Raw genomic sequence first — 25,423 nt, forward strand, 5'->3', positions numbered from 1 at the left:
TGCAAATAAAATACTGTTCTAGAAGAATATGAGGGGAATAGCATTAACAGAAACAACTGAGCAGCCTGGATCACAGAGGCAACTGATAAAAGACTGAAGTGAATCATGTGGGGAGATTGCACGTAAAAAAACAAATGCATGGGATGGGGAGCAGAGTACAGAGGAACAAATACATATGGTGGGGGAAGGATGGAGATGAAACCGAATGAAAAGAACAAATTAATTGCCGCGCAAGTACACAGATACAGGAAAAAGAGATGGGAGAATCCCACAGCGGCATAAAAAGAAACAACTGAGTGACAAAGAGCACAGAGTACAAATTTATACATATAAGATGCTAAGAATCTTTACGTAGGGGAAGCCGAATAAAAATGTCAAGGGACACAGAGAGTGCACAGATACAAGTAGAGGACTATAGGGTGGACATGGGTGGGGTGAAAACTTTACAAAGTTTAAAAAGAAAGAGATAAATGATGTGGATACAGAGTACACTGACAAATCTGGATGACATATGAGAAGCAGAGAACAGAGGAACAAATAAAACCTTGCTTTTTGAAGTATTTGTATGAAACAATAAACATAAGCAATCGATTGATACTGGACACAGAGAGTACACAAAGGTACATTACAAGAACTTGGGAGAAACAATCATCAGCTTAGTGACATCAAACAGAGTAGACAGATACAAAGAAAACAGGAGGAGGTGCCTGGACTAAGGAGAATAAAGCATAAAGGACGCAACTGATGGATATATGACAAAAGACTGGAACTGAGAAGTATATTGAGACAATGAGTGATAAATAAACACCACTATATGAAGATGCATGGACAGCCACTGACAATAAAGAAAAAAAAATGCAGAGATACACCAACAATCATGGAACAATACAAGAGTAGGAACAGCGCCCAGGGACTCTGCAACTGAACACACTATGGCCCATATTTATACTTTTTTAGCGCCGCGTTTGCGCCTCTTTCTGACGCAAAAGCGGCACAAACTTACAAAATGCAATTGTATTTTGTAAGTTTGCGCCGCTTGTGCGTCACAAAAGGACACAAATGCGGCTCTAAAAAAGTATAAATATGGGCCCAGGGGCTGGAGTAGAAGGATGGTTCTCAGAAGGAGAATGGCTGCTGGCACACAGGTGACAGACATGCCCTACTATTGTGACTACTTTAGGGATTCTGGGGAAAGGACCTTCTGTGCCATCACCCCCTTCCCCACTCTCCCACCACGCTCCCCTCCTCCTCTGCCAACGGGGAGAATCCGTATGCCAGCCATGCACGTAATTTAGAGGTTACCAGGGGTCCCCCTGGCTTGCCACTTGCTGCCCTGGCACTGCCTTTGCGACTCCTGGCCTCAGAGGTGGCAAATTCAGTGCCAGGAACACAGTGCCAGCACGTCCTTATGGAAGTCAGCTGGGGCTCCACTCTATCACACTAATAGTGAATAATAATATATTATTCACTATTAATTAATAATATAAATGAAGTACAGTTAGCTGGATTTCGCCCTTACATGGCAGCTGGGATAAGTAAAACATGTTTTTAAATGTAAGTTTTGTGCTTGCTTGCGAGTAAGAGTGTGTTTACGTGAGACAGAGTGTATGTTAGTGTGAATTTGTGTGTGTATAAGTGTGTGTAAGTGAAAGTGAGGATCAAAGGGAGTGTGGTGTCACTTTCGCCACCCCTGGCATTTCGGTGAATTGACGTCCATAATGCCATATGTATTGGCTGGACTTTTTCAAACTGAAGGATGCACTTAATACATAATCGAGACACATTCGAATTCACACAAAAAAAATCATACAAAACCACAAAAAATAACTCACACTCAAAAATGCAACACACAGCAAGTTTTAGCACAATAGCTGCATCTCTCATTACAATCAAAGGACAATCTATTTACTGAATAAAGTGTCCCATGGTTTATTCTAATCACTGACCCCTTTTCACCAAGAAAAGGGCCTTATTCAAGAAGTTGGTAAAGTGCATGAATCTTCTATCAAGAGCCTGCAAGCGATGAGCTTTGTCACATTCAAAGGCAGCAATCGATTGGAGAACTAGTGTAACCCTTTCCTGGGCGGGCGCACTGCTATCCAAAGTGACATGGTGTGAGTTTAACCTTCCTGACAACATCTATGACAAATGTATCCCAGAACCTCGCACCTCTTATATCCAAAAAAGGAAGCTTGCCAAATCTATCCTGCATTTAGGACCTTATACTAGGGCTCCAGGCACAGCTGTGTTTCTGTGTGATAAAAGCCTTTAATAACCTATTTATTTAAGTAAATAAATATTATGCCTTTTTCATAAATACATTGGATCAGCATCTATACTACATACTGACAAAGTGTAAAACATTAATTAAAAAAATGCATCCCACATATTCAAACGCTAGAGAACTTCATTAGAACTATAAATATTTTTCCAGTTCAGACTGTCTTTTGCTTGTTCTGCCCTACAAGTGACAGTAAGGCATCTGAAACTACCTGTATGAAACTGCCTGGGAAAGTTGCTGCTGGAAATGCATAAAACGCTCCATTGGCATCACCCCAGACATATGTCAGAGCACATTCTAGTTAGACTGACTTGTATGGAAAGGAGTTCCCTAACCGAAGCATGTGTCACCTCAACCTGGCCTTGAATCATAATGCATCTCAAAGAGCCACACAGCTGACCATGAATATGGACTTGAAGGACCTTTGCAGCACTTGCCTTCTCAGAAGGCCAAAGGCAAGTTTTGATTAAATTGCCCGTAAAATCTGGTCAAGCCTGAAGCCAACCGTAAGAATTCCCAGCTTATGTCGGCTTTTGGAGCTCTCGTCTTACACCCCTGCATTGAGAAAGTCTTCCAAATAGCATCTCTCTCAATGTAAGCTTCGGTTTTCAATGGTTTTGAACTGTGACCACCAGTGCCCACCTATTAAAATGAGGTTAGCTGCTGTGCAACTTGGGTAAAAGGCTTTGTGAGGTTATGGTATAGCACTTGTACCCACAGGTGTACATGTACCTGCTGAGCGAGGAGGACTGGTGTCTGACTGGACCTGGCATCTGTGCACGGCATGTATGGGGGATTCAATGGGATACTGTCTGCTGATGCACTCACCATTAAAGGGGCCTTTACACAGTCACAAATCTGACTGATATCCCATGCGCTGTATTACAAATCCATTATATCCTATGGAGATCGTATTACGCCGGATGGAATATCCGTGACGTTTGTGATGGAGTATTCCATCCGCCAAGATCGGAACCAGGTCCTTAGTCTGTAATTAGCAGGTTGTTTGGCTTCCATATTGTGCCCCACTAGTTTGCAAGGCTCTTTAGAGGGTGTTGCTACCGATTTCTCCGTCTGCGTCTTGTACATATTTGTAATTTTGTGTTTCACTTTCAAAGAAAACATACTGGGTTTGTGGGTTGGGTTCTGAGTTTCTAGCCCACAACATCTCCCTGGGTAACCCTGTGACAGCACTGCCTCACTACCTTGAGATCTGATTACAACTTCCACTCCACTGGTTCTTATTTCCAGCCCCAAAAAACATACTAACAATTGAAAACATAATCTATAATTTCTTTAAATTAACTGCAGCATCATTCAAATCAGCATCAATCTTTAGTTAAAACACTCTTCACGGTAGCCCTACTGGTGTAGCATCCAGCATAAACAAACCATATGCCAAAACAGAGCTGGAACTATTTCACTTCTCAGCCTTAGGAAAATAGGCTTCACCCTCCAAAATACCTCAAAAAATTACTAAGGCCAAAACTAAAGAGGAGTCCTGCGAGAATGCAGGCATTTCTCACACTTAAGGCACTATATTGTGACACTGATGGCTCCTTACTACCTGGGTACTTGATTTGAACCCAGGGTTTGCTATATAATGTCCTCAATATATAAACCAGTCAACAAGGGGCACCCAATAAAGTATTTTGTGTGCATAACATTACAAAACATAGTGCAAAGCAAATATGTTGGTGTGGTATGTTAAAAACTAGTCAAGGCTTCTTTTGAGGACAAGATTGATCGTATGAGACTGCGGCAAACCACATTCATTCATTATTCATTGTGGCAAGAAGACCTAGAGATGTGCAGAGTGACTGCCACTTATATAAGCCCCACCATGGTTCATTTACAGCTGAAGCACTCCATCATCAATGGTTCTGGTGTGCCAGCACACCAGCTTAAGTTTGGAGTCTATCTCTTATTCGATGGCTGCCACAACCCTTCTTCAAGCAGTCTCACAGTCTTCAAGCAACCGCAATCTCTGCTGCATTCACACAGCCTCAACCGCAGTGAAGGTCTGCCTTCATTATTTACTGGCTTGCCCCTGCCCACTGATGATGCCTGACAAACACTCCTTCTCGTCTTATCCATTATCCGTTATCAAATCTGTGCATTTTATGCTGTGGGCTCTGACTCACGTCAGGGCCACACTTCCTGTTGAATGGGTGTGGGGGTACCTTGTTCCCATACCACAGGGAAGTGTGACCATGTGCAAGGTATAACCATTGGTCCAAGTATCCAATTTGCCATGAATATGGGGTGGAGGTCCTTTGAGATAGATAGTTTGGACACTACCAACTTATACACAATGCACAGAGTCCGCTTCCCCTATTTAGCCCCCAAGGTTGCATTATTCTTTTTCTTGGAGTCATTGAGTTCTATCTGCTGCAGTGTTGCCTGTTTCAACAACAATACTTTATCCAATGTGACCTTATTTTGTGCCATATTTCTTTGATTTTTTGTTTAGGGTGGTTCATCTCTGAAAGATGGGGTGGGGATTCCACTGCTAAGTGTATAACTCCTAAGATCTCACAGTTATTTAGCTCTTTCAGAGCTCACACCTCTTGCACCGTTAAAAAGGAGTGCCATAGCAACAGCTAATAAGGACTACCTATCTTTTAAAACAACACAGATAAAAATGTAAGACTAGTCTCCGTACAGATCCTGGTACTGGAAGTCTCAATTACCTGGAAGTTAAATCTGATTTTGATGCACATTGACATACATAACATTCCTCAAGGGTTACCAAGCTTAGCATCAGGATTCACTCTGATCTTTATAAAACTGGCGTCTGTCCTCCTACGTACACCACACAGGCTTTTCACAATTGGCTACATGGGCTGCAACAAGTGTAGAAGGCACTGACAGACCAAAATACAACAACTTTATGATGCATATGATTCCAATGCAGACTAACCATGTCATGTGACCAGCAGCACCGCGTTGGACTATCTTAAGCTGCTAGGTTACCAGGTTGGGTCAAGCCTAGTGGATGAATCGTAAATACGTAAAATGTCCCAGCCATACTTTTTAGGCACTCAATCAAATACCCACAGCTCACAGATAAGGCATTCCCACACAATCTACTGGCCATATGCCTATGTCCAATACGAGCATCACAAAACAAAGCAGCTCCATACTTTGATGAAAACTTTGGTGGACACCTTGGAACCTCTGATAGCATTATGATTCCACACTGATGGCAAGCAAATACCAATAACAGAAGACACCATAACACATAATGATAATGTGTATCAGATGTCACAGCTTGACAAGTGGTTGAATTTCCCTCAACCATATTGGCTTTTAATTTTACCATCTTACAATGGTTCGGTGCTGCTTTACCCACAAAACACTTCACGATGCATATAGCACCGGTCTTGGTGCACACCACTCCAACCACACTTAAATTCAGCCGCACAGTTTGTATGTCTCACCCACCCCTTGAAGTCCTGCAGGAGCACCGTATCTCCCAGCAGATTCAAGAAGGCTTTGAATGATGGGCTTTCTTCGTTGTTTCCAAAGAGCTCTTCTTCAGAGGTCTGGAAAATAAAATAAAGTTAAGACACTTAATAATGTAATTTGCTTTCCTGATGATAAAGATTGAATGAGGAGGTCTTCCATCCAAAAACACTACTTTAGCGCTCAAATGGTGTGGGCCACATACAACTGAAGTTTGAAACAATGCAAAACATTTGCAAATTTTGTGTCTGGGTTTTTCTCAATTTCTCTCCACATTGTGAATCAGAAATCACTCCCTTTTCTTCAGTCTTTGGACAAATTTGTAACACTTTCTAATGTGCCCCATGGCAGAATCGTTCTTGAACAATGGCCTAATAAAATCTAGATGAGAAAGTAGGGATACCTTGTGGAAGTGTTTATGTATAATCCTTCACAGTATGCCTGCTTGCAAACAGGTGCCCCCACCTTCTGCCAAGCATGTTGAACATTTGTGGGTGACAGCAATTTATGAATGTGCAAGTAACTCACAATTATATTGTACTGAGACTTGTTTGGAAGCAAAGCTTCTTCCCAAGATTCTCCATTGTCCATCAAGGTCCCTCCTAGTCAATCCTCCTCATTTTGGAGGTGCCATGGCCCTTGCTGTTCTCCAGTTCTACCAGACGGAGAAGGCATGATCATCTGGTGAGTCTTTAAGCAGGTCCTTCCCACCCACATGCCTGGAGAACTCAGGTATGACAGCACAACAGGAAGAGAAATTTTAGTTGGACTTCCCATATTTGCATGCATGTATGTATTGGTAATATGGGAGCTGAACCCCAATAATCACCTGAACGCCAATGATTTTGTACGCCCCAATTTTTAGCTAATCAAATTGGCTCCAAAGTCTCTAAATGATCTGGTTTTTAAACACTCGTCATCAAAAAAAAAAAAAAATTAGCAGAGTAAAACGTGAAAGCACCATTAACTGAATTCTAATCAAACATAGGGCCAAAACTGATTTATTACAAAAATATTAATAAATGTGGTACAGTGAACTAATGCATACCTCATAAAGAGTACTGACAGCATCTCAGAGAAAAAATCTAAGACAAAATTGACATAGTCTCAGGCAAAAAGAATGAAAAGTCACCCAGCAGCACCTGAGGCAACTCTAAAAAACCGGAGAGTTTTCAAACACAATTCACACAAGCTATTAATAGATTATAGAAATGCAGCATGGTATGATCATGGTTAGGGTCACATTGGCAAATCAGAAACAGCAATATAATTTTCCAACTCTTTACTACTCACCCATTCGTAAGGTAAGAAAAATCTCCCACCTGCTCCCGCAGCAACCACACTCCAGAGATAGTCAACACAAAATGAAGCATTTCTTAAACAATAGTTCATAGACCCAACAGGCCTACAATGGAACTTCCAGTGGAAGTCCTTGAAAATTACACCTTGAGTACATGATGGAAGTCTCATTCACAATACACCATTCCCAACACAGTTGTACATCTATGAATCTTTGAGGTCTTGATGTTCGTGTGAAAAGAGTGGAGAAAAGCGCCTTGCAGTGGGACACTGATTCGGAGGGGTGAATGAGCAGGAGCAAGATCAGCAAAGGAGCAAAAACAAAAAACTGCATCCATTTTAGAATAAATGGTGGCTGGCACATCATAACAACTTCGCAGTATTAATCATACTTCCAAATGACAAAGCAAATTTGTTTCAAGTGCAAATCAATAATTAATCGGTTACGACTCCATGCATTATTAAAGTCATTCATTTTCAAAAATCATTTCCACACGACATTTGCATATTTCGGAAAAGCTACTACAGTGGTCCGGGAGTGATAGACAACACTGTCACCATTCTTGGGCATTTCCCTTCGTGGCCTAGTATGTGTCTGTGGTACCTTGTGTGGGATTCCACCTGAGTCCCAGCTGCCAGGGGCGTTGACACTACCTTTGATTTGGCAATGCCAGTGTCACCACTGTGCCCCTCCTCCTGATTCTGCAGCAATAGTTAGAATAAGCCAAGGAATTATTTTGCCCATTTCCTACCTGCAGTGCTCCTGCCAGCCGCAAGCATGGCTGAACCAGACAACAGTGGATGGAAGATCGTTTTTCAATTTGTATGTAACCCAACAATCGTGCTTTATATATTTTCTTTTAATATATTGTTCACTCTCGATGTGGCCTCGGTTTTTCACGCTTTGTGTTTACAGTTTATGTCTGCAATACAGCAATCTTCTATAATGCGCTCGCTGGGACGTGTACTCCCTATAGAAATCTTCATATTTACAAATATAAATGTATAAATATCGGTTAGTGTCAAGAGTAGTATGGCATGGGCAATATGGTAGCACATTTTTGGCACAGCAGACAGTACTCCAGGGTAGAGCAGTATTAGAGATGCTGGATTACATGCGGCAAGATACGCTGAGATTACTGTGCAAACTTCTGTTTTGGCAGGGATGCCAATTACAAGTGGGGGCATGTATATTGCCTCCGGTAACCAACAGGTGAGGTAAAGAACACACCCTTTGGTAAATGTGGGCTAGCCTGATCTGCCGGAATTTAACACTGGGTCACATGCGGGTCTTGATGGCGTAAGCACTAAAATCTTCAAGCTAGTCCCGCCCCCAAAAAAAGAAGAATATGCAAGAAATATTGCATCTGACAAACTACAGCTTTTATAGGTCCTACTGATAATCAGGCTACAGTGGTAGTTGCCCTGTAGGGAGTATCACAATGGTTTATTAGCTGGTGGAGGCCTTTATATACCACTGTGCTCTGCTCCATGAGTCATGCTGTCAGTCAGGGCTATTAAAGGCCTTGAAAAAAAGATTTGTCTCACTCCCTTGATTTTCAAACTGTTCTTCATGGTGAATTTGCTCTTACTAATTCACGACTGAAATTACAGAGTGCAATTCTGATGCACACTTTTGTTAATTTCACGCTGAATCTGTCTAGTTTGTCCATTGCCAGGCATTGCACAGTGCATGGAGTGACTGCTCCAAAGCACACATTTAAAGTACACACTCTGATTACAATTTGCATTAAGGGGAGGCAGAAACCATCAAGCTATCACCCAAGACGACATGGAGGATGCGTACAAAGGCACATTGTGCAAAATGCAACCAGCCACACAAGCAAGATGCAAGCCCATCTTAGGAAAGGGTTTTACAAGTTAAAATAATTGCAGCAGAGGTGTATGTTTAGAGGTTGGTGCAAAAATCTGTGTGCAAATCCAGTACAGTAATGTACAGAAAAGTCCTTATGAAGTTCTAATGGGATTCTGCATGAAGATAGTGTTTCCTGTGTACTGACTCCTGATTGGGCTGAAAGGTTTTCTCTGGCAAGCACAGAGCCAATCAGGAGACATGATGGCCTGTTATGTTAGTACAAAACGCGTTCTTGATGGAAGCTATGTCTATCTTAGTCTAGAAAGGACACCAGCTGCTGGGCCTGGGCTTCCTCCTGTTCCAGTCATTATATGCTATGTTACTTGAACTGACTGAAACAACTGGAGTCAAAATCTCTTTTCCAGTTTTGCTTCTCCTCAAGATCACCAAACATAGGCCCTGATTATGAGTGTAGGCGCTATTCAGCTCACCTGATAAATAACTGTGCCACGGGGTGTGGTAAATAGCTCCTAATACAAGCTTCTGAGGAGTAACAGGCAGGTTTTGGTGTTTAATGCACCGAAATCCTCATGGTACAGTAAATACTATACACATTTACCCTGTTAAGCTTTGACTGGGTTGACCTGCTGAAAGTTAACACAGCTTAAGGTATTTAACGCGTCCAATAGTTATTTTACTTCCTATTTCCGATCCGTGCATAAACATGGGTTTACACACAGGTTGTAGTTTATCGACATACTTGTAATCAGACCCTTAGACACAAGACTGTAGGTCACGTTATGACCCAGACCTCCAGCCCCGCGATGCTAGAGCGGTTGCTGCTATGCGAGAATTCCCACTTCACCTCTGAGGTGGGCAGCTGCTATGAACCACCCCTCACTATGAGGTGGAGCTCTCTGTTCACTGTAACACTGAGCCAGCATAGATTAGAAAATGTAACCTCAGGCAAGTACATTAAGGAATTTTGAAAGTACCCCTTCCTCAGTGGCATAATGAAAAATAATGTCTCCCCACCCCCCGAAGAATGTGAAGAGGGCCCCCTGGGTCTCTTTTAACTCACGGTTATTCATTGATATTGGGTTGGATAGGGCCCCCCTCAGTGGTTGAGGGGCCCCTGAAGGGTTGGGTCCACAGGGGCTGGAGGGGCTTGCTCTACGTCCCTGCAACACCCCACCAATATATCAACGGGAGATGACCTCTGCAAGTCCTGGGACCATGCAATGCTTGATTCTTACTTGTTCACCAGGCAGGACATCTTCAAAACGGTGGTTATCTATGTTAGGACAGGAAGAAACACCAGAGGCAGGCCTAGAGGTTTTTGCTGTTGTAGGTTAAAATACCCAAATACTGCCCATCACCTCCCCCCACTTTCCTGGCAATAATATGCCTGAATTCTGTTTTTCAGAAACGGTAATGGGTTTATCTATTAAGGGTTATTATTGGCATATAAATCCATTACCCCAGTGGTTCCCAAACTTTTGACTTCTGTGGACCCCCCACTTTATAATTACTGGAACCTAGGGACCCCCAATGGATCATTATTGTAATTCCAGGACCCACCACTGAGTCATTACTGAAAGATGGGGACCTAATCTGTTGATATTATTTAACTTTCTAAATTGTTACGGATCCCAGGGGTCCCCGGATCACACGCTGGGAACCACTGCTTTACCCTATATTTTCTTTTAGTTTAATTTCAATGTATTATTTCATGGCATTTTATTTACTCAGTGACTGTAATTTGAGGGCTGCGATTGGGAATGCGTGAATAGAAGGTGCTCTCTGAATGACGTGGGGTCATGCCTTGGTTACCTCTTGGTTCTTCCCCGGGGAGGATATATTCACATTTGCAGGTGTCCATGTTAGAGCAGCAACAAAACACACACACATAGGGATGGCCCTGGATTGTTTGCTGATGAAGGTGAAAATGGCCAGGAACTGGCCATCACCTTCACCCTACCTGCGCGCCCTAACACACACCACTCACATACCTTGGGTAACACAAGCAAACAATGTGCCTACTGCTTTTTTTAATTTTTTTATTAATATGTTGATGTATTTTTCAGCAACAGGTAATTTTTTGTATGTTAAGAGTTAGGGATGGCATTCAAAACCGCTACCTTATTTACAAAAAACAGTGCATGTTATTTACTCAGTGACAGCTTTCTCTCACACACACACTTTGTTTTTTATTTACTTTCTTATTAAAAAAACGTATTACAGATTGACATGACTGGTTTACATTTTCAAGGGACGTTGAAACAATATTCAGAGAGGTTGAAGCAATAAATGACGTAAAATGCAAGAATCAATCATTTCATTTAGACCAGCGCAGGAGGAAGAGGTAACAGGTTTTGATGAACCGGCCTAGGAAACGAAGAAATGAAACGGGGACATGTATTCACCTGCAGAGACAACCACTGAGCGTGACTGAATCACCGTGATGTATAGCTCACCGCAAGGACTTCAGACCGCTACAAGGCATCAGTTTACAGCTACAGGCGATAGGGACTGAGTGGGGTGTGGAGAAGAGGGAACATTAGGAAGAAAAGCCTGAATTATCGAGGGGCCCAGTCGTCAGGGTACATAAAGTGGTACTGGGGAGCTCGGGAACAGAGGGGTTGAAGGAACCAGCCCCCCCCCGGTTACCATGAATCCCCCACCCATGCACAAGCCCCTGTGAGGACATGGGAGGCAGGAGAACAGCAGCAGCTGGCATTAGCCAAGGCGTCATACTGCACTCATTCATGCAATTACACTGATTCTGTCAAGCCGCCACCAGCAATTAATTCACAGGCACAGACTGTCTCCAATCGTTCACCCGGGCGCAGCCTTGCATTATCAGTCTATTTGTCTTAATTAAGCAGAGGAATCTGCCCTGAAGTCAGTCACAGAGCAGCCATATAAAACAACAAAAAACCAAGGAAGATTCAGATCCCTCACACCATGCTCAAGTGATGCTTCCCACCAGCTTCTCCTGGCCACTAGCAGTGGGGGATGGGTCTGGGACAGGGGACTGGCTGGTGCAGGGTTCTGCAAAGTCGGTCCTGGAGAGCTGGGTCCATGCCAGATTTCTAGCATATCCACATTTAGAAAAATGTAGATTTCTGAAACATCTTGTTTCTAAATGTGGATATGCTAAAAATCTGGCATGGATCCAGCTCTCCAGGACCGACTTTGCAGAACCCTGGACTGGGACAAACTACGGACTGCAACTTAATAAATGCCATGACATTAGCTGCATCCATGCCCTTTGGCGCCCAGAGTGAAGGCCTAAGTCCCACACACATGCGATTGTCTCCAGTCATTCCTGAGCAGCAGCAACACGACCAGAAATGCACTGTTCGATGTATGTATGTTTCATGCACAACTGCACAAAAATCCCATTGTAGAGAAACTTGTGGCTCATTGTCAAAGTAACTCAAAACCTCAATTTGCCACAGCATCCATTTTAGGACAGTGGGCCTAATTACAACCTCGGCTGTTGAGATACTCCTCCACAAATGTGACGGATATTCTGCCCACAGTTTTACAAGTTCCATAGACAACAATGGAATTTGTAATATGGCGGACGGGATATCCGTCGTTTGTGATGGAGTATCCCATCCGCCAAGGTTGTAATCAGGCCCACTGTCATTCCTCACTCCTCGTTGATCTCCTTTAATTTTCCAACCCCTCTTCTCTTTCCACGCTTTTCATAAGCACAACATCCAGTCCCACTGCAAAGAAAGTGTGAGTTCGGCATCTCTGCTAAGGTCCTTGTTACAAGACGTGGGATCAGAAATACGATTTGCCTGATAATGCTCACACCCGCACATTTTTCCACTCACAGATTACGGGACATCAAATGTGCCAAAATTTACCAGAGAAAAAGGCTCACATGAAAAGGTCACACAATTGGAATCCAGGGCCAGATGTACAAAGCATTTTTCTAGTCGCAAATGGGCCGATTCTGCGAATCGGCCCATTTGCGACTAGAAAAATGCTTTTTGGGATGTACAAAGCCCAAACTGCGATTCAGTAACTTGCTACCGAATCGCACTTTGGGTTTTGAGATTCGGTATTAGGAAGGGGCATGTCCAGTGTGTTCCTTCCTAATACCGAATCTAAATGGTATGTATGATTGTTCTGTGACAGTGAATGCGGTCGTAAAACAATCGCATTAAGCATCAATTTCAAATTGGTGCTAACCCATTAGCAAAGTGGAACGGGTTCCTAAGGGATCCCTTCCCCTTTGTGAATGCATGCTAAAACGTTTTTCAAGAGCAGACTGACTCTTAAAAAACGAAACTGAAACGTTTCACTTTTTTTTTAAACGCAGCCTGTTTCCCTTTAAGGAAAATAGGCTGCATTTAAAAAAAAGATTGCTATATTTAAAAGCAATCACAGACACGGTGGTCTGCTGACACCAGCAGGCCACCATCCTTGTGATTTTGGCGATTCCCAGTGGGTCGCAAATTGCGACCTTCCTCATTAATATTAATGAGGCAGGTCTATTTGCGACCCATTGGGAATCGCAAAAGAAACTAAGTGGAGTTTCTTACATTTGGAATTTCGATCCCCTAATTGCGACTCGCATGGAATCACAATTAGGGAATCGCAATTCCAAATATTTGTACATGTGGCCCTCGGTGTGTTAAAAACGATTCTGCATGTTATGCCTCATTTCCAAGTTGAAAACTCAGAAAAGGAGAAGTGTACCTCAGCTGATAAATGCCTCACCATGGTGTGGTAAATGCTGTACCCTATTCCACTCAACTTGTAATGAGGGCCTATATGTCTTTACTACACCTGAGGTGCATATGTTTGCAGCACATGCAACAAATACTCTTTAGAAAAAGAAACAACAGCTGTGCACCTAATTTGGGCTAAGAAAACTAATTTCTTTGCAAGATTTTGTGACCCAACAGGTTGCTTGTTTAGGCTGTGAATGTGGCTTTGAAAAACAGCACACTAAGTTGCATACTGCCAACTCTCTTTCTGTTTGATCAGAGAGCATTCCAGTCAGCAAGGCACAAGTAAATGACTGATGCAATGCTTGCTGTTCTCAGATGGGAAGATTCCAGTGTCCAAAATCAACACAACCAGAATATCGAAACCAAAATAGTGTCTGACTGGAATATCTTGTCCTAACTATCATTTGTAAACTGTCATAATTGGAGTTAATAATAGAACATACACACATAATGGGGCAATATTTTTGTAAACAATATTTAGGACATGATGTTTTTGCTAACGATAGTCTTACATGCAACCTTCCAAAGGGTTAATAGCAAAAAACACATCCTCTTCTATGTTTCCCACTCTAAATGAGATTAGGAAAGAGGCCAATTCTCCCTCAGTAGCTCTTCTGCAGGCCCAGGCCTGATGGAAATGTTTCAGTTATCAGAGATGTGCAGAACACTACAGCTGATGCGCATGAATCCGCTAATTTGTCACAGATTAGCGCAAAAATGTGACCTAATTGGAGAGACTGGAGGGGGAGCAGAGATGTCGTTGTCAAACCATCTTTGAAAATTGCATTAAAATGCCTGGGTGGCCAGATAATCCTCCTCACAAAGGGCTCGGTAGGATGGTTCTTCCAGGGATGGCCCTACAGCAACAGCAATTCTTCTTTTATGGAGCCCCCTATGCCAGTTTCCTCCTGGTGCCCAGCAGAGGCCAAAGGATCCCAGGTGGCCCTCTCCACCGCTAGAATTTGCTTACAAAGGGTCTCCTATGGCCACCTCCATCCTTAGATCTCGCTTACAAAGGGTCCCCTGTGGCCACCTCCATCCTTAGATCTCGCTTACAAAGGGTCTCCTGTGGCCACTTCCACTCTTAGATTTTGTTTACAAAGGATCCTCCACACTTAAGACAGTCCCAAGCCAGTAAAAATAGGTATGGATCAGGAAAGTCTTGTACCGGTTTAAGACAATCTTAACAACATCTTTTCTCAGTTGTCAATTTTAAGACTAGGAGGCTTGATTTATAAAGTTTGTTCTGTGGTTTAAGACAGATTTAACATTCAGGTCCATTATTCTTTGCCACCCATTCTGGTTGTATTACACATTTATAATGAAAGTACTCTGGTCCTCATTTACAATAAATGACTTGCAAATCTGGGAATGTGTCAGATTCCTTCCGGTTCCAAGGGTGTTGCGTGGTAACACCCACAGCAACACCCACGGAACGCGTGGCTTGCGTGGCCTTGTAAATATGGGCTGGCACACTGCGCCACCGGAGTCTCAAAAGAAATTACGCTCCGGTGGCGCAGTGTGCTGCTACGGCCTCGTAAATAAGGCCCTCCGATTCCTGATGCAGGCCAGAACCCCTAGCTTACGTATTACATTAATCGCTCTTACAACATTAATTCCAATTCCTCCTGGAAGTTGCTGTGAAGCCGCTGAAGCACTTTACAAGACCCTAGAATACCTGAATGCTGACTCCTGAGGCAGAGATGTACCTTATTTGTAGTGCCTTTAATGTGTTTTTTTGTTTTTTTATTTGCAGCTATGTGCACCTAAATTGATTACTAGTGTCGCCAAATGTGGGTTTGTTCCATACATTTGTTAGTGATGTTTATGTTTAATTCATTTTAAGTAATGGTTTTATATGTTTCAATCTGCAGTGGGAATCGCAGCATTAATACCATGCGGTGCTGAGAAACAAATGATCGCAGGTGTGACTTTTGTATGAATTTCTAATGTTCATTTATTTTGAGAATAAAATGAATCTATTGTAACAACTGTATGTTGCTGTAGCGCTGAACATGCATCAGTATTAATAATGAACGAAGAAGCTACATTTTGTAACGTTAATAATACTGCAGAAAAAACAGCACGATTTTAACACTAAAGCGGCTGGTGTGTGCATTGTGTTATTGTAGGAGCAATAGCTGTCATTTAACACAATTTCAGTTCTGAGAGTATGCAAAACAAGTTCCTCCTAGTCTGCATGGACAGACCCATTGGAGATGGTTGTATCCGAATATTACCCCGGTATATATGCAACAGTGTGAGCTAATGAAAGGCAAAAAAAAACAATAAAAGCAATTATGCATTGGGCACAAAAGAAGCTTTAATAAAGAGAATAGAAACATACAAAACACGTGTATTGGCTTTAAATATAGTCTATGATAACAGTAAATGAATGAATCAAACTATTGATACAGATATGAATGTAAAAATAAAACGACCCGGATTGCATTTGAGCTGCAGTTGTGGGTCCAAATTGCATGCCCACTAATCACAGCCTACATGGGGTGCGATAGTTGGCAGGTGTGCAATTTGCTACTGATTCTACCTTGACCATCATGGAACTGGGATATATTAGTTTGTGAGCGATACCAGTGGCCAGGTATGAATAGAATGGTTGAAAAGTGTTAAGTATAGTTAAGTTAAGTACCCTTTGCGCCCCCACAGCACTTTGTATAATCTGGACTCAGAAGAATTTTTAACAACAAAGCAACCAATATAGAATGAAGGACTTTTCGCCACAAGTGTTTGACTTCTGTGGCCTCATGCCACTTTTCTTTTTTTGAACCCAAGTGTCCTGGCCGTCCGATGTGCCAAGATTGGGGGCTGATGGAGAGTCCCAAGGCCCGCATTGCCCCGGCCGGCTTCATGCCAGTGCATCACCCTCCCATGATGCCACGCAGGAGCAAATATATTCTGGCATCAGCACAGATGGGAGCCGGATTCAGTGTTCCTTTTGCCAACTTTGACCGAAGGTGGGAGGCTCAGATTGGTGTGCACCGGTCCCTTAAGACATAGGCATGTAGATTGGTGAAGCACCCTGCAAGCCCTCCTCCTTCCTCTTCTCTTTGTCCCGATGGGATGGGATTCTCTGGGCCATCTTCAATTGTGTTAAACCCCAGAAAATGGGGTCCATGGGGCATCCACTGCATGTCCCATCCTCGGGGAAATTAAAAAATAGAGGCTGCACTAATCACAAGGACTTGGCCCACCACAGAGGAATACTTGAAATTGATGGCTGAGGTGTGCACTTTTTCTTTGTCTTGAGACCATGATTTGTCATTTGTTTTCTCTGGCCTTGTAGGGCTGTTTTGTTTGGTTTTGGGCTCATTTTCCCCTGGTGACCAGCCAAAGCCACCAAGATCATTTTATTCAGGCCTCCTACTGTGATTGCCATTGGGGAACCTGTTTTTTCTATTTCCTTGCTAGACCTGTTCGCTGGTTGGGTTCTTGGTGCTCTCTCTCCTCCTTGGGCTGCGTCTTTCACAGCCTGCAAGCTGATCAACATCCCTGCCCCATTCCCTTCCTAGGTCCCACATCTTTCTGACTACTTGAATGGCACTCATGTCCCAGTGGAGTCAAGGGTCAGTACAAAGAAGTCCCAAGTAAAAGGTACATTCCCCCAAATGTTCCTCAGGAGGCATAAGTAGGGCAGCACCACTGGCCATGCAGAGACCCATCCTAGTCCTTGGGCCAGCTTGAGCCCTTCAGTCCATCTTTGCAGTGGCATCAGGTGGCTTCTCCTTCCAGCTGGGCATTTTTTCACCACTTTTGCTCCCAGGTCCAGTATTGTCTCAAAAGTATCTCCCTTGTGCAAGGGTTTTTAAGTTGAGTGGAAAGTACCAGAATCCAGACATCCCTGGATGGGTAGATCTAGAAGGCAGACACCCCTGGCCTCTCCTAGAGTGCCACATTATCACTCCGCCCCTGCCAAAATCCTCCTGTATAGCATTGGGATATTTTAAGATGGCATGCTCAAGTGGTGTATGAAAAGACTTTCCCTCAGAGTCTCAGCTGTACCTCGAAATTACACATCTGCCTGACCCCGTCCGACGAAAACTTTGAAGGCAGCCTCTCCTGTGTGTGGCTCCAGAACTGGGTCAAGCACTGCTGATAGCTCTATTGAGTGGAGAGGCCTTAGACCTTCTGCTGGTTAGACAAGTAATGAATTTGGCCCAGAAAGGACGAGAGGGGGGTCCTGGAATGGAATTATGTCTGAGATAGGGAAACTATGAAAATGCTTAAAGTGCTATCAGGGTCGTAGATTTGATGAAAGGGACTGTGGATCTACACTTGGGTTGCATAAATATGCCTCAATGAAACCTCATTGGACTCTGTAGGCTGAAGGTGGGTGAAAATGTACTTTGGTGCAACTTCCACTTAGAACATATAGGGCCTGATTCTAACTTTGGAGGACGGTGTTAAACCGTCCCAAAAGTGGCGGATATACCACCTACCGTATTACGAGTTCCATAGGATATAATGGACTCGTAATACGGTAGGTGGTATATCCGCCACTTTTGGGACGGTTTAACACCGTCCTCCAAAGTTAGAATCAGGCCCATAATTCGGTTAATCATTACAGACTTCCAGTCAGACTGAGCGGTCACTTCTGCAACAGGCTACCTGTACCCACTTACTGAGCTGCACAAGATGGTAGTTGCACATGTGGGTGGTCATGTGTTCACGTGGAACCAGCCCATAGACTTTTACACTAGTTTCGCAGCAGCAGGCTTATGTTAAAAGGTAGACAATGGTGGGTAGCATTCACAGTCCATCTCCAGACTTTAAGGTCAATAACATCAGGTGGTGAGACTCAATCACAGTAAAAATCCCCAAAACAGGTAGATCAAAACGAACAAATCCAAGGAAATTAAATGGGCAGAACATTTGCTAGAGTGGATAAGTAGGTGGACTAATTGCCTGAATGGACAGGTGAATAGAGAGACTGGGGGCTAAAAGAAAAGCTGTCAGTAGATGGAGAGCCCCTCTTACACACACCTTGCACACAGTCATTAACTTCCTCATTCACTCATGCACTCACCTTTTCATATTGCTATGCAAACAATTATCCATCCATGTACTCATAGTCATTCACCCAGCAAACAATGTACTTATCTACAATGCAGTAAAACATTCATTTAATTGTGCAAGTACCTAGTCACCCACCCATGTACCAATCCACGATTTCATCCATCAGTTCATTCAGTCATCCATCCACTCACTGACTCATTCTTGCTGTCCCTTACTCCCAACCCTCAGAAAACAAACATATAGCCCCTAAATACGACTTTGGCGAACAGAAAAGTCTGTCCGCCGAAGTCCTGCGGTCAGGTTACCGCCAGTGCGGTCCCCTTCCCATGGCCCCTATTACGAGTTTCCCGCTGGGTCAGCGGGAAATAGGCCACAACACTGACGCCGACTCATAACAAAGCCAGCGGCAATGTTGCGGTGCGTAGGGTGCACTAGCACCCGTCGTGCTTTTCACTGTCTGCACAGCAGACAGTGAAAAGCATGACAGCACTGGCCATGGGGGTCCCTGCACTGCCCTGCACCCCCTCTCCGCCAGCCTTTACATGGCGGTGCTACCGCCATCTTAAAGCTGGCAGAGAAGGGACTCGTAATCCCCAGGGCAGCGCTGCTTTCAGCGCTGCCCTGGCGGATTAGGACTGCCAGCCCCTCCAGTGGAGAAGAAGTGGCGGTGCTGGCAGTCCGACCGTGGCACAACCACCACAGTCGTAATGTGGCTGTAGGAGCTCCACATTGGCGGTGGTCCAACCCCCACCGCAGCCCTCATAATGAGGCCCACAGTCATATATACATGCATGTGCACGCTTAAAAACATGCACTCTCTCTATCAACCTCACACCACCATACATACACAGACTAATACACACAGACCAACAGGCACATTTGCACAGTCAGGTATCCAAGGACACATTAGACATACGTACAAGCACTTAAGTAGCTAAAATAAGTGACATACAGACTCACCTTTATCAAATTTACGTACATGCAAGTCACATTGAGAAACAAATCCAAACAGACAATACACATGTGATCACAGACTACACACCCACAAGCGTATGAGTAATGCAAGCCTGTGTGGTAAGATGATCAAAGGAGGCATGAGTGTGAGTGCATGAATGGTTAAATAAATAATTAAATGAACATATTAGTAGGGGTGGGCGAGGAGTTCTGCTCTGTTGGTGGCATTTGCTAAGTTTTCCCCACTCAGCGCAGAGCATGGAGTTCCAAACAACTCTGCAAAGTGACACGGAGCAGAGTTTTTTCTCTCGCTTGCACTCAGCAATGTTATGTTGGCGAGCGAGCGAAATCGCTAAGTTGTCGAGCATGAGTGAGATTTCTGAACGCGATCGGTCACGGTAGGCCACGACTGCTCGCAATGAGAAAGCTGGTGCTAGCATTGATGAAGCTGCCGCTCATGTAGAAAACCTAGTCGAGCAGCAGAAAGAAGTTAGCACCCTCTGGATCTCCGCGTGATGCCGTTCGCACTGTAAAAAAGTTTACAGTGCTGAAAATCAGTACGAACAGCGTGACGTACCCAAACTCTGCCGCTGAAGGAACTCTGCAGTCTTTTCAGCACTTCGGGGAGGTCTGCATAGCAGAACTACACCCTGCCTACATATTATAGTGGGTGGATAAATGGATACTTAGATAAAAAGTACGGGGCTTACATGGATGAAAGGATGGATGTAAGAAATTGGGTTATTAGTGGCAAAGGAGAAGAGTCCTTCCATGTAATAAGTCTGCAAGTTTCTCTTTACTTGGAGTCAAGTACCCCATTGTGGCACTTGACTTACTCAGTGTAGCGAAGCAGAGCAGTCCAAGGCTGACTCAGGGGAAGTGGTGTGGCTGGTAACCTCAGTCCGCTGGTACATAATAACAACACACACACACACACACACACACACCTAACTACTATCCATTAATCACAGATTATCACAAATATATATAATCAGAAAGATGGAAATACCTTTAGTGAGATCCTCATGACAAGCTGCACCCCTAGTAGGTTCTGAACACTATACCCAAATCACCCCACTTATACTAGATGTAATATCACAATATAAGGGGGAGCCATTATCAATAAGACAGGCCTATTGGCCCTGTTAGTGTCACCACATCAGTGAAAATAGCAGCATGTTATTATTCACCATTAAAACACCACTGAAGTCAATAAGGACAGTAAAAATACTGAATAGCATTCACAACAATATTAAGCTTTCCATTGCCAATAAAGCATTACAGTGCATAGCAGTTGCCTGGTCAGGCGGTAAGACTGAAACACAAGTGAACCTCTTTGGACTCAGAAAGCTGCTCTCTGAACTAATTATTAGTCGAGACAGATTGATAGAAACCAATGGAAAGCATCAATGGGAAGCAGATAACACAACAGAAGCAAACACAAAAAAATGAGGAATTAAATACAGATTTTGATATGTATCCACTGAATTCTGCATTTGTTAGAAATCAGCACGCTTTTCCCCTGTAAATTTCAGCTGCAGGTTTACAGCACATGCGCACAAGATTACCTGGGGAAAATAGTGGGGGAGGGCAGTAAATGCCACATAACTCGAAATTATGATCTGCGGTAACAGGATTGTACTGGGTCAGAATTTCATGACATTTCAATGCCTGTTCACAGGCCCTCTTTACAGGCCATTCTTAGTTTCCAATGGAGTAGGAAACTGTGTGGGGCAGTTAGGGGGTGCAGGCAGCTGCGGAGCCCAGTCCCTGCTTGTCCACTTATTGTAGCTTGGGGTGAGTTCCAAAAGATCCCCCTATCTGCAGCATTGGCATCTTCGTCCTGTCATCACTCTCCTACCTCTACCTCACATACTACTTACAAAAGCCCCAACACATATTTACCACCCGCTCCAAGTGAGGATTGTGGTCTATTACCTCCAGAAGGCGGAAACCACACAGATGTGGAACCAGTATTCCCAGTTCCCCCTTTAATACCCCCTTTGGTGAAAATAGCTTGTAATCCCTGGATTAATCCACATGTTCACCTGCTACGACCAGAAATTTTGGTTCGTAATGCGGTTTATTATCATGTCCAGATCCAAAGGTGGACAGTTTGGAAACGTTCTGTACTAAAAACTGTCCAACAAATATATTTTCCTGTGACTTCTTGGCAAGTGGACTGAAGAACTACCCGCTTGCAATTTACTAACTGAACAGACCCTCTGTGGTCTCTGCATCTAGTCAATGAATAAGCAGAGAGAAGATCCACATCCCCTTCACTTATGATTGCTGGTAAAGAAAGGAAATTAGCCATGAAATTAAACAGCATTTTAATCTATTTTGCTAAATTGACAGCTCCCATAAGAAGCTCTCTGGGAACTTTCCACCCATCCACTATTTCCTTGCACACTGCTGCTTTACTAGAAACGCGTGGCCCTCGGTCTGACTTGGGATCTGGTGTTCTGGGATTGCCATCAGCCCTGGCCTCTTACTCTGGCTTCAAATGGTACTTCCCACCATCAGGTTTTGAGCTCCTCATACTGCGCTTTTGATGCTTTTAGGAAGGCTATGAGTTCGACTGCCGGGATCCGGGCACCCAGCAGATCACTGCACATATTTAATTTATTGAGCCATGCAGCTGGTTTTTCTCACATCAAGAGTCTCATTTCCCTGTGAAATTGGTCCTCTGGGTGTTGTCTTTGGTAGGGAATGGTTCAGGATTATCGGTGTTGTGCTACAAAATATCATATTGTAGCAAAAACACTGTTCAGGAGAATGGATTATTAGTAGGTGGAGACATGCACCTTCAGCTAGTAATAATATCACAACCACTATAAGGTTCTGTCAAGTCTCATTAAATTAATCCTTGATCAAACCTTGGTAGCTTGGCAACGAGAAGCCAGGCTTAATTTAGGTGACAGATAAGTGTAAAGCATTTAATAGCACCAAAACAGTAAATAAGTAAAATACACTACACAATAAAAATCTAATGTCAATTTAGAAAAATATGAATTTTATTTCTTTAAAATGATACCACAATGACAAAAGTCCAATGTAGGGAACCAGAAAAATGAATTTTCAAAGATTACATTTTAAAAAATGTGCATTCTACTGACAAAAAGCAAAAAAAGTGCCAACTGTGGCTATCTGGTCGTGCTGGACCAGAACAAAGTCGAAATTTTACACCAACAGCAGTGGGGAATGGGTGGGATAGGTTAAATCGTAAGTCCCGTTCAAATTTTACCTTTTTTGGAGCTTTCCTTTTCGACGTTGAGCGATGGGGTCCTTGAATCCAGAGTTTGCTTCAACGACGACAGCCTGCTTTGTGACGCCTTGGTGGTCTCTGGAGGTCTTTGTTCTCGGCGTCATTGATGGGGAGCTGTGGAGGTTTCAGTGGGGCAAACCACTGTGGTCAGTTCGACTTAAAGTTCAACAACAGCGGCTTGATTCGCAATGTCGAGCTGGTCTTCTTCTAAATCTTTTCACCAAAATTATGCAAAAAGTTCCCAAACTTTCAGATCTTCTTCTCTGAAAGGTTTCCTGAATGCCAGAAAGTGTGCCCCAGCACCAGCCAAGGCTTCAGAAACTCTGGTTTGTCTCTTGGGGTCTGGGACTCAGTCTCCCACAATACACCTGGTCAGTCCAGAAAATTACAGGTGAAGCTGGTCAGCTGGAGTAGTCCTTTCAGTGGATACTGCAGTTGGCTTCTTTCAGTACTTTTCTACCTGTTGCTGCTCAGAGAGTCCACTCATCCTTTAAGAGAGGCAGTCCTTTCTTGTGTGGAGCTTTGTGTGTGTAGCAGGTACAATCCTTCTGAGTGCAACCCTTCTGTGGTGCAGTTCAAGGGTCCAGCGGGCAGTCCTTCTTCTTCAGATATTTCAGGCAGGGATCCGAGGGGCTCCTGCATATATCTCATATTTATTTCCCATTTTGGGCTGACAATAGGGAGGGGGAGCCCAACCAATGGGGTTTTAGTTGCCACCCTCTGCTATGACCACCTCCTAAAATATGGATGCCTTAAGAGGACGCGTAGCTAAGGAGAATGGCCTGACGAGTTGTTTATTTAAACGCGCGTTCGTTCAGCGCGTGTTACGGTGAAGCTCTAACCTTTTGACTAAAGCTGGTTGCCAGCTTCTTAATGTAAAGTAGCAGCGCGGCTGCGCTCCTTATTGTATCACCGCATGTGCAGCCCAAGATTGTATTGAGTTCAAGGCACTGTTTCCACTGTCCTGAGGAGGCCTGATTTGTTAAGGCCGAAACGCGTCGACTATAACTTCCATGGAGTGACTGTTGGAATTCCTGAACATTGGGATTTGAATAACCTGCGGATTGTATCAGACATTTATTTCAGTGATTGACTTGTCTCACTGGTGCTAGATACTTTCCTTCTACAACTGCCACTACCTCTATTGGTGACTGCTTGCCACTGGATGGCGAAGCAGCCTACATTTTATATATCACGGTGCCCTAAGGGAATTTTGGGGAATTTTTTGGTTGTGTTTTTTGTGAGATTTGTATATAATTATATTTTGTGTATTAATGTTTTTAGGCGATTAGGTGATCTTTTGGCACTATAAATTAATTGATTTAATTGGAATAAAGAAATTATGTTTCAGAGAAAAATTCAAGTTTTCGCTTAGATATTTGGTATATATTCATTCCTGCTGGATATTTTGATTTTTTTATTCACCTCCTGAAATATGGCATATGTTTAACCCAGAATGCACCATTCTCCAAAAATTAAAATGGTGAAATTCTCTCCTTGTAGTGCAGGTCTGTCTCACCCAACGCATAGGTGTGGCAAACTTTTCCCTACACTGTCCTTCCAGCCCCTCTTCTAATTTGGGGTGCTCTCATCTGCAAGGAAGTGGGGGCTGGCCTGGGTCCTGTGACATCTGTGCTTCTACCTTTGAAGTCTAGTTTATCTCCCTAGCCCCCTTTCTATTCTGGCTTCACCAGGACACAGATCTCCTCCACCAAATGGCTGATTGTTTCAGCCCCAGGCCTCTTCACACCTACTCAGGGAACAGCTTGGCTCAGGCTGTAAAAAGACTGACCAATCAGAAGAGGCTGCTACAAGGCTGTTTTGGGTAACTTCAGGATAGTAAGTTCTAAAACGACTTTCCTGCACTAGTTATAATAAATCCGACCTTGGCAGTTGTTGGATTTATTTTAACTATTATTTTGATGCATTGAATCAAGTTGCTAGCTAACTCCAATCAAAAGTTAGACTTAATTAAAGTTTAATAAAGTTTTCCCGTGTTAGGCTATGGGACTAGCAGTACTACAACATGGAAAATGACTTTGGCTGTTTTCTCTACCAGGGCATATAAAACATCTTTTCTATTGTGTCTGCTTTTTATAACAACACACAGTACCTTTGGGGCCCTGAGTGCAGACCTTAGTGGTGATTTACATGTGATAAAAAGGTAGTTTTGTTTGGACATTGGACATACTTTTAATTCCAAAGTCGAATTTGGACACATTTTTATTCTAAAACCAGCCTGCAAGGCAGGCCTTGCTTTAAAATTACACCAGACAACACAGCAGTGCACACTTTAGTGCATTAGGTCCACTAGGGTCTCTAAAACTACATGCCCTACCATATACTAGGGACTTAGAGGTAGACTGTCTTGGCCAATTAGAATTATACCAGTTACCATATACCTTTTAAGGAAAGAGCACTGGCCGTGGGCCTGGTTAGCAGAGCACAGGGCACTTTCAGAGTCAGTAACCACCATTATCAGTAAAAAAACGTGGGTGAAAGGAAGAATTTCCTACACATTGGCAACCAACTATCAACAAGGAAAG

The 25,423-nt window shown here is 43.4% G+C and overlaps 1 protein-coding gene across 4 annotated transcripts in view; it reads right to left on the reverse strand.

The window, feature by feature from the left end:
- Positions 1-25,423, reverse strand: part of RAP1GAP2 (RAP1 GTPase activating protein 2) — a 793,228-nt gene that overhangs the window by 201,073 nt on the left and 566,732 nt on the right. For all 4 annotated transcript variants that reach the window (XM_069227007.1, XM_069227008.1, XM_069227009.1 and 1 more), the window contains one exon: positions 5,729-5,829. In XM_069227007.1, the coding sequence (XP_069083108.1) occupies positions 5,729-5,829 (101 nt within the window). The remainder of the gene's footprint in view (positions 1-5,728; positions 5,830-25,423) is intronic.

This window comes from Pleurodeles waltl, chromosome 3_2, assembly GCF_031143425.1.
Source record: "Pleurodeles waltl isolate 20211129_DDA chromosome 3_2, aPleWal1.hap1.20221129, whole genome shotgun sequence".
NCBI classification, from domain to species: Eukaryota; Metazoa; Chordata; class Amphibia; order Caudata; family Salamandridae; genus Pleurodeles; species Pleurodeles waltl.